Source organism: Tetrao urogallus (genome assembly GCF_951394365.1).
Source record: "Tetrao urogallus genome assembly, chromosome: 2".
Lineage (NCBI taxonomy): Eukaryota > Metazoa > Chordata > Aves > Galliformes > Phasianidae > Tetrao > Tetrao urogallus.
In genome coordinates this window covers 108,535,344-108,545,079 of record NC_136814.1, presented here as the reverse complement: position 1 = coordinate 108,545,079, position 9,736 = coordinate 108,535,344, and the positions used below count along the sequence as shown (strand labels likewise).

The window sequence follows — 9,736 nt, the reverse complement described above, 5'->3', positions numbered from 1 at the left end:
GGATTACAACTACAGTCTTGACTCTGAATTTTCACGATGCCACAGAAAGTGGTGTTGGTGTTAAACAGATCACTGGTGTGTTCCTAACAAAGGATTTCCTCACTGCTGTACAGTGCAGTGGGTTTCTGTGCAGAAAGCCATGGTACAGTTGCCAATGAGGAGCGTGATCCTGTTGTGAATGAAGCTTTGAACAACACCCAAAGCTCCATTCAGTAATTCCAAGTTCTGGGAAGAAGCCATCCCAGCATGGGTAAGAAGCCAGAGAGAAGGACAGAAAACTGGAGTGGCTGCATGGCCTGGAATGCACCTGAAGATACTGGAGTCCTTCCTACATGTGCTATGGCATACAGTGAGTCTGTTGGGAGCAGCCTGCTAAGATGGACCCAGCAAGTCCGCTTGCGGGACAGGCAGTTCATGCTGTGGATCACAAGCTGGGATGTCTGATATCAGAGGAGAAGAAAACGAAGCTGTTGAATGTGGCAGATGTCATAACCTCCAGTGATCATAGAATGTCACTGCCATCCTCTGAAGGGCTCATTGGACTTCATTGGGATGTGAGCAGAGAGCTGTGCAAAGTCCTCGGCTGTCCTGCGTGGCTGTTCTGCCAGAAGGCCGGAGCTGTAGCACTAAAATCCTCAGAAGAAAATCCTTGGACATTAGAAGTGCACAGACTTCATTCCTGAATGGAATCTGTCATAGCACCAGCGATGCCATCCGCCTTAACAGGAGTTCTGGCTGGAGCTGTGCCGTGTTACTGCTGCTGGCTCTGTCAGGAGCCTGAGTTACGTTGCTAAAATGCACAGTGAGCAAATCTGTGTCTTGTTAAGCAGTACTGCCCCGTGTGCTGTAGTGCTTACGAGCAGTGAGATGATCTGAAGGTGTTACAGGGCTGAGCAGCGTTCTGCATGGATAGCTACCGAGTGTCGCAGATCGTGCCTTCTGTCAGCATGCTCGAGCCCTGGATAGAATCAGATTTGTGAGGCAGGAACCTGAAGCCAGATGTGGAGCTGCAATCCATAGGGACTGCGGTAGCTACTGGTAATCACACCGAATCACAGAATGCCTTGGGCTGGAAGGGACCTGATGGAGCTTCGTGATCCTTCCCTCTGAGGCACGCAGGGCCACCAACCTCCACGTTTCATAGCAGGCCAGGCTGCCCAGGGCCCCATCCAACCTGGCCTCAAACACCTCCAGGGATGGGGCAGCTCTCTGTCAGCCCCTCCCAACGAGCACAGGCAGCAGTGCTGGTCGGGACGCTCTCATTACCCACTGAAGGAGCTGCTGTAAAAGGAAACTTCAGCATCAGGAGGGAGAACTGACTGTAACCCGATTCTCTGAGTTTGTTTTCCTGGAGTTCAGATAGCTATTACACATGACAGTAAGCACACATCAGCTTGGAGTACAGCTCACGTCGCTTCCTCCTGCACTGTGAAGCAGTAAGCCTCGTGCCTTGTTCAGCTCTGAAAGGGCTCAGGCTCACTGACCCCGTGCTGTTTTCCAGCTGTTATTCATTTTGTCCCGTCCAAGTTTAGCGATTCTCTTCAGTTGTCAGTTTGAGATCAGAAACAGAACGCTATTCTCTGTTTTCCTGCAGGATTCCCATGCTGTGCCTGTGCTCCACTGTTAGGGAGGAAGGGACGTGCCCAAACATACAGGTTCCTAACTTGTTTTCATGTCCTGGCTCCTCCTTTCTGCTCGCTGGCTTTCCAGCTTGTTGTTACACAGACTTCTGCTAGAAAGCAAAGCTCAGAGGCCAGAGATAAGCAAATGGGAATCTGGGGGTGGAAGCTGCTTGTTTCTTTGGCAGTCGTAGTACAGCCCCTGGGTTTTGTTGCTCGCTGCACAGCAGACGATGAGGGAAGGGAAAAAAATACCCTAAAAGTACAAAGGAGTGAGTGGTGCTGTTTCATGATTGCATACACAGTTGGTGACAAGGTCTGAAGTGCCACCTGCACCTCCCATCCCGCCTGTCCCTGTGGCTGGTGCCACGTGCTGCCAGCACAGCATCTCGGCTCAGCACACCTCTTCCTGACCTGCAGGCTGCCTGCGGCTGCTGGAGGGTTAACAGGAGCTGCTTCTGCTCCCCCCTGGGCAGCAGGACTCCGTACCATGATGATAAATGGAGCACAGCAATGAGCCAGCTAGTTCTGAGTTAGATAAACTCAGCACCTGAAGATGAAAATTGGGATTCGAATGAGGTGAAATACCTCGCTGCTTCCTGGAAGATAAATAGTCAGGTTCACTCAGAAAGCCTTCATTCAGGCTTTCAGAGGTGCCAGGATGCAGTGTGACATCTCCCTTTGGCACTGGGAAGGAAGAAACTAGCAATGTGCTCAGCAGAAATGCATCTGTGCTTCTCTTTCTCCTGAAGGCAGGATTTGCACTAAGGTGATGTTGGTAAACCTATCCATGGTTTTGGATGCCTTTGGATGGCTTTTCTGCTCGTTTGCTTGAAGGCTGTGTCTGAAGCTCCAGTGCTCATCCCAACACGAATGTCTGTAACAAGGATGTGATCCTGGCATTACATCACACACAGCCATAACATTCAGCCAGCCTTACCAGGCTGATGAACGATGGGAAACTGCACTGAGTCCAATCAATTTCAGTGCAAGTGTTCCATCATCACAGTGTTTTGCTTTATCTTGAGTCAGGGACCCTGCACAGTACTTTCTATCCCAACCTCAACCAATGCCACTGAAGAAACAACAGCAAAACAAACAGTGAAGCCAAATATGTGGAGTTACACAACTAATTGTATATTTTATTTATGGAGATGGATAGGAGAATATTCTCCTTGGTGGAATAGGAAACACCCAGTATTAGTAACGGAAAGAGACTTGGTCTTACTGTCTCATACAGCTAAACTTAGCGAGGTGAGGTCACTGCGTGTGTTGGTGACCACATCCACGAGGCCTGAAGAGATGCAGCACACTGAGGACTTCCTGAGAGAATGAAGAAGAGTGATAACAGAACATGGGGGGGTTGGAGCAGCTCTGCTATGAGGAAAGGTTGAGGGAACTGGGCTTGTTTAGCTTGGAGAAGAGAAGGCTGTGGGGTGACCTCATGGTGGCCTTCAGTGCTTGAAGGGAGCGGATAAACAGGAGGGGAACGGCTGTGTGTGAGGGTGGGTGGTGATGGGACAAGGGGAATGGTTTTAAAGTGAGACAGGGGAGGTTTGGGTTGGATCTGAGGAGGAAGTTTTTCCCCCCGAGGGTGGTGAGGCAGTGGCACAGGTTGCCCAAGGAGGCTGTGGATGCCCCATCCCTGCAGGCATTCAAGGCCAGGCTGGATGTGGCTCTGGGCAGCCTGGGCTGCTGGTTGGCGACCTGCACACAGCAGGGGTTGGGACTGGAGGAGCGCTGTGGGCCTTTGCAACCCAGGCCATGCTGGGATTCTGTGAAGTTGGTGAGCACAGCTGCTGCTTTCCCCAGCACTGCTCGTTTGCAAGTGCTGTGTTACTGGAGGAAGGTTGGCTTTCTGAGAGCACTCAGTTTTTGCCCACACGTGGGGTACCCTGTTCTGTTCCTAGAGAGCCGTGAGGTGTGATGACTGTGACACTGTACAGTTATTTGCCTTAAGGTTACGGTGCATTCTCAGCAATTTGGGGGGAAAAAAAACCCCAAACACCCACATTCTTCACCTTGGGGTTTTGAGATTTATTCCAAGTAAGTGGAACAGGTAAAGTAAGCTTTAGCTAATCAAGAAGGACGCGTGGAAGGGAATGCTCACCATTTTCATGGCTGCACAGCAGCAAGGACCTGCTCTAGAAAGAATGCTTAATGTTCTCACGTGCTGCACTTTGTTTGGGCTGGAAAATAAACAGTGATGCAATTAGGATACTTTGTTCCCTGTTTAGTACTCAGTAGAACTTTCCCTGTAAAGCAAGTTAATCTTGGTGATGGAGGGAGGAGGAGATAAGGGTTTATGAGGAGCCCTTCCAAAGGTGTGACCTGGAGCAATGGGCCAAGGCCTCATTTCCTCGCCTGTGCCAACAGCTGGTGAGAGCAGGGCTGGCACGGTTCAGTCTCGCCACGCCTGCCAGTTCCCATGCCAGCCTGATCTCCTGCTGTATGCAAGGAGCTTCGAACCTGCAGGGTCCATGTGCTCAGGTGCTGAGGCACTCTGCAGCTAATACCAAATCCAGGCAGTTTTAGCAAGAAACCACATTGCATACCACCACCATGTACTTCAGCTCTCTCATTGCATTCGTTCTTCAAACTGTCAAACAAAGAAAAAGGACTTGGTGACCACAGCTCTATTTTGAGGTTTGTGTAACAGTTTAACCTCACATCCTTTCCTCACTAAAAGAGGAGGTACCACAAGGGCTTTCTAAATCAAACTCATTTTTGTGTATGAACTTGCTGGATCTGACAGTTAAAAAGGAGAAAACCACCAGCACTGGTCTTCACCACAGCTTTGAACCCACACCAGTCAGATACCTCAAAGATCATCATCTCATCTCTGAAGTTTAACCTTTCCCTTTAAATTGCCAGTTTAAAATAAAAGCTTGGAGTCTTTGCTTGATGGCCAGCACCAGCTGGCAGGTAGGGCAGCTTCAATCTTTGGTGTAAGCACACATTCAGCAGTCTGCACCTCAGAACACTTTCCATAGGGTTTGGAAACAGAAGCTCTGGAATTTCATTTTAAAAGCGCTCAACGACTCGAGTGAAAAATTAAACATCTTTATTTTCTTAAGCACTTCCTCCAGCAGCAAATGACCCATTGAGGATTTCTGAACACCTTTTCACAGGACTACAAATCAGGTAAGACGCACACAGAAGTTAGCAGGTCTGGGCTGTACAGTATTTTACACAGATACTGATAAAGTGCATCAGAGAATGCCCTGCAGTGCAAGATCACACGCGCTCGCTGGAATCCCTTCTGCCAGGCAGGCTCAGCTCAGCGCACGCTACCCAACTAAAGGGACAGCTACCCAATTAAAGGGTCAGCTACCCAATTAAAGGGTCATCGTCATCAGACTGCAACTGGAGCCGGGAAAATGGCCGCGGAGAAGCGATTCTGTTCTTTGTGACCATTATGACAACGCAGGTGAAGGTGGTCAACATCAGCAGCCCCCCAGTCACTATCCCAATGGCCTCTGGGAGCTGAAGGCACCACTGGTCGGCCAGCAGGCACTTGGTGTGGCTGAGAGTGCCGTTGTGCGGCTGCGCTGTCAGCCCCAGGATGTGGCACATCATCGGGTAAATATCCACGTTGTTTATGGTGCTCTGCCGGTAACCCCGACGAAAAGCAGGGCCACGGGCAGCCAGGAATGGATGCATACTTGGGAGAGAGTTGTCATAACCGTGGTCACCTACTGGAGAAATGCAAATTCAAGAGGTAACATGGCAGCTTCTGTCTGCATGTCGAGTGTTCTCCTCCCCCTTCACCCCCCGCTGCACGAGGCACTTTGACCAGGGGCTGAGGCAGGCACTAGGAGGAAGTTTTTCCCCCCCGAGGGTGGTGAGGCACTGGCACAGGTTGCCCAAGGAGGCTGTGGATGCCCCATCCCTGCAGGCATTCAAGGCCAGGCTGGATGTGGCTCTGGGCAGCCTGGGCTGCTGGTTGGCGACCTGCACACAGCAGGGGGTTGGAACTGATGAGTGCTGTGGACCTTTGCAACCCAGGCCGTTCTGTGGTTCTAAGGGCAGCACTTGGATCACACACTGATGAAACCCAGAGCTTCCCTCTTCCAGCCCCCCCAGCAGTCTTTTCTCATACCAATGTTCCTTTCCCTACCCCAATTAACCTTTGCTCCCCCTCCCATTCCAGCCAAAGCTGAAAAGGTGTTACAACTCCACAAGCTCACGGTTGGAGCACAAGTTTGCATTTCTTAGATTTTGGAAAGACCCTCCTCTTAGCAAAGCAGGCACTTCTGAAAGACAGGCACCTTCCCACTGATGGCGCTCAGTTCAGGTCTATGATCTGATCCTGCTTATCAGGTTAGGTCAGGTGAATGCGTATCAAAACAAATTCCTATAGACCACAAGAAGAAACAGCCTAACAGGGGATAAAGATCCAAACATCTAGCAACACCTTGTGGCTGCAAGGTCGCTGGTACTTGGGCAGCTGGTAGATTTGTAAGAAACACTGACTTTTGGCAAAGTATCAACAGCCATGGCCCAAATTCCTAATCAGAGCACACCTGCAGAACCCATTCCAGGTACCAACAGTCCCACACAGCACGCTCAGCACAGCATGAGTGACTGCATCTCAGTTTGTGGCTCATTTCTTAGTACCAGTTCCGTGGGTCACCTCCCTCATTAAAAGCTGTCCATCTGAAACATCAGACTCCTATTGCTTTAGACCACACTCACCTCTTAACATATTCCACCACTGCATTAGTTACTGCCAAGTTCTAAACAAGATACGGTGCAGTACTGTACTCCTACATTTCTTGATTAGACTTTTTCCTTCTGCTACTTGCTTTGAACGGAGATGTTCCAGTGGAGCTTTGAGGAAGAGGAGTGCAGGTGTGTGCTAAGTGCTGGGCACAGAGGGGTGCTGCCACTGCACAACAAACTTGTTGGGAAGGCAACAAACAGCCAGGCAGGCCAATACCTCCCCTTCCTGCTTCTAGGAAGCCATAGCTAGCAAAATTGTTTTGCAAAGTGATTCACTTCAATGAAGTGAGCACTGATGCAGTGCTGTTACTGGTCTCTATATATTTATCAGCTATTTTTAGGTACGTGACATTGAATCTGAGCACGAAAACAGAAGAGAGCTCTGTTGGAAAACACTCCAACACCTTAAACGTCAGTGGGAAGACGAGTGACAGATGCTGGGGGGAGGTGGAACACAAACATGTCACAAGCTGCACCTTTGTGCAAACAACGGCACAGGCAGCAGGGTGGCAGCAGGGGCTGCACTGCACAGTGCTCTGTCCTGGCAGCAGCCAGCCCAGCCACACACTCCTTAATTTCTTCCCCCCTCCCCCATATGTGTATTTTATATATAAGCATTTAAACAACACACTGGTGAAATATTAAAATACAAGAGAAATACAAGGGAAACCCAGAGGTGCATCTCAGGCTATAAAGTTCAGCGTGGCCAAGTGTTTCAGCCAATAGAATGAGTCATGGAACCATAAAATAGCTCAGGTTGGAAAAGCCCTTAAAGATGATGGAGTCCAACCGCAGCCCAACCATCCCACCCCAACTCTACCAGCCCTCCGCTAAATCATGGCCCTGAGCACCACATCCAAACGGTTTGAAACACAGCCAGGGATGGGGACTCCACCACCTCCCTAGGCAGCCCATGGCAGTGCTTAGCAGCCCTTTCTGTACAGAAGTGTTTCCTGACATCCAACCGAAACCCTTTCTTCCTTTGCAGTGGGAACCCCCAGGTTCCAGCTGAGAACACTCTGAAACGCTGAGATGTTCCTAAAGGAGCACAGACTCCACTTGCTAAACCAGGAGCAGCCCATGGGTTGCTGGGGTCAAAGCAAAACCCTCTACCAGTGTAAGTCACGTGAGCTCAGATGGGGAAATCCCACTTACGCTTTGAGAGGGCCTCATTCTGCACAATTGTCCAGCCTTCATCTGCAATCAGGATTATGGGCTGAATTCTCCCGTTGTGGCGATAATGAAACCTGTCTGGGATTTCCTCCTTGAGATACACTTTCATGTGACGCTCATCACACTGCTTCAGTAAGTTGTACACGTATTTTTTATCTGCCAAGAAAAAAAATGCATGTGAAACAATTGGAAACGAGGTCTTTTTTACTGCAGTTATCTGTCATTAAACCCGAGATCCATTTTTGCCCCCAAACAATTACTTCTTACAAGGCAGTGATTGTTCTGCCTCCTTCATGAAATGCCACCTGCACCAATGCGGACGTCGCAGCTCCCCATGAAGTCGGGTGTTTTGTGTCTGGGGCTGAGGACCTACAGTTCAGCTTATCCTGTGCTTCTGGGGGAGCGAGGTGCAAAGTTCGAGCAGCGAAATCAAGAGAAAGCAAATCATACCCTCTGGTAGCCAATATTTTCTCCAAAGCAGTGAGCATAAAACCTTCTGTTGATCTATAAATGGTTTTGTTTGCTCTAATTGCTTCAGCCTGGCCGCACTTGAGGAAGCTGAGACCAGCTGCATCCGGAGTCACACCTGTTACTGACTACCTCCAGATACAGAAGCTACAGCTTCACTCACAAAATTAAAGTTGTGCAGCAATCCAGGTTGGTTGTAGACAACCTTTTTCGTTCTGAATAACCCTGAGGGCTTATTTCATGCTCCTTGCAAACCTCAACTGGACAGAATATACGAGCAACAAGGGAGCAGGCACACCAAGTGCCTAGCTCTGTTCTCTATAAACTGCACCATGACCACCATTAATGAGAAACCCCTCAGCCCATCAATTGCCAAAACAAAGTAATTTCTAGACAGACAGCGAGCCACAGCAGCATGACAAGGCTTCAAAAACTACCACGTACTGTTCTTTGGCAGCACTGCAGCAACTGGACTCCTGTCGATCAGAGTATAGTTACCACGACCAATACAGTTGTCCAGGACGATCAGCTTCTTTGGAGAGCACTGGGCCATGCCGTGATCACTAGTTATTATGACATTGATACTGTCCCACAGACCCGATGCCTTCAGTTTACTGGTAAGGAAACCAACGTGTTGATCCACCTGCTCTAACACTCGGCGCATGTTCTCAGTATCATCTGGTCCATACTTGTGCCCGCTCACATCTGGTTCTTCCCAGTACAGCGTAGCAAAATTGACGACAGGATCAGAGCTGTTCAACCACTTCACAATTTTCTCCACTCTTTCCTCAAACGTCACTGAAAAGTTATACTTCATGAAGAAGTGAGGGGTCGTGTTGTTAATCCTCACATCAGTACCGGGCCACATGGCAGCAGCACTCGTCCCATTTCTCTGCTGTTGATTTGTCACCCAGATCGGGACCGCTTCGTTCCACCAGAAGGGATCCGAATCATTGAACTGCGAGAACTTTTTCTTGGCCTCTGGGTCATACATGTCGTTAGCCACGATGCCATGGCTTTCCTCATATAAACCTGTCACTATGCTGTAATGGTTTGGGAAAGTCTTGGTGATGAAAGCATTTGTAACTTGCTTTACAAACACGCCGTCTTCAATGAACTCCTGAAGGTGAGGAAGGTTATAGGTTTCCAAGTAATCAGCTCTGAAGCCATCGAAGGACACCAGGAGCAGCCTGGGGGCTGAGCTACCCAACTGACTGCAACAGCTGACTATGGCAGACACAAACAGCACTACCAGCACGCTCATCCTCAGAGCCTCAGGACGCTTCCAGCAATTAATCCGATGCAGCTGAGGAAGTTAAAAAGATGAGCCATAATTCAGAAGGGCTGTAGTGCAACCAGCACAACGAGCTGTATGTTACACACATCTTCCTCATACAGCCTGCTGTAAACAACCCCCGAACAACAGCCAATAGCAAGTTCCACAGCCAGCTTCAGAAGCTCCAACCCGCACATTATCAAAACAAACGAGCAAGAGACGGCCTTCAAAGCAGGCTGAGCGCGAGGAAGAGCTGCGCCGCCGTCCCCCGCTTCTCCCATCAGCTGCAGGCAGCAGCTCGCCCCCCCCCTTCTGCTGTCCCGCCCCGCTCCCCTCACACAGGCCGTGCTCACAGCAGGAGGCTGCGCAGCGGGACGGCCCCACGCGGCCGCACCGGCCCCGCGTCCCAGCGGTGTCCCAGCGCTCCCTCTGACAGCTCGGGGCCGTGCTCACCGCCCTCTGGTGCACAGCCCTC

General features: G+C 50.1%; 1 protein-coding gene across 1 annotated transcript; it reads right to left on the bottom strand.

Moving 5' to 3' along the window:
- Positions 1 to 4,949: 4,949 nt before the first annotated feature.
- Positions 4,950 to 9,249, bottom strand: LOC306958826 (bis(5'-adenosyl)-triphosphatase ENPP4-like; the record flags this gene model as incomplete). The annotated part of the gene is made up of 3 exons (XM_079550412.1): positions 4,950 to 5,317; positions 7,500 to 7,673; positions 8,430 to 9,249. 3 exons carry the CDS (start codon positions 9,247 to 9,249, stop codon positions 4,950 to 4,952), a joined length of 1,362 nt encoding a protein of 453 aa, XP_079406538.1.
- Between the last annotated feature and the right edge of the window lie 487 nt (positions 9,250 to 9,736).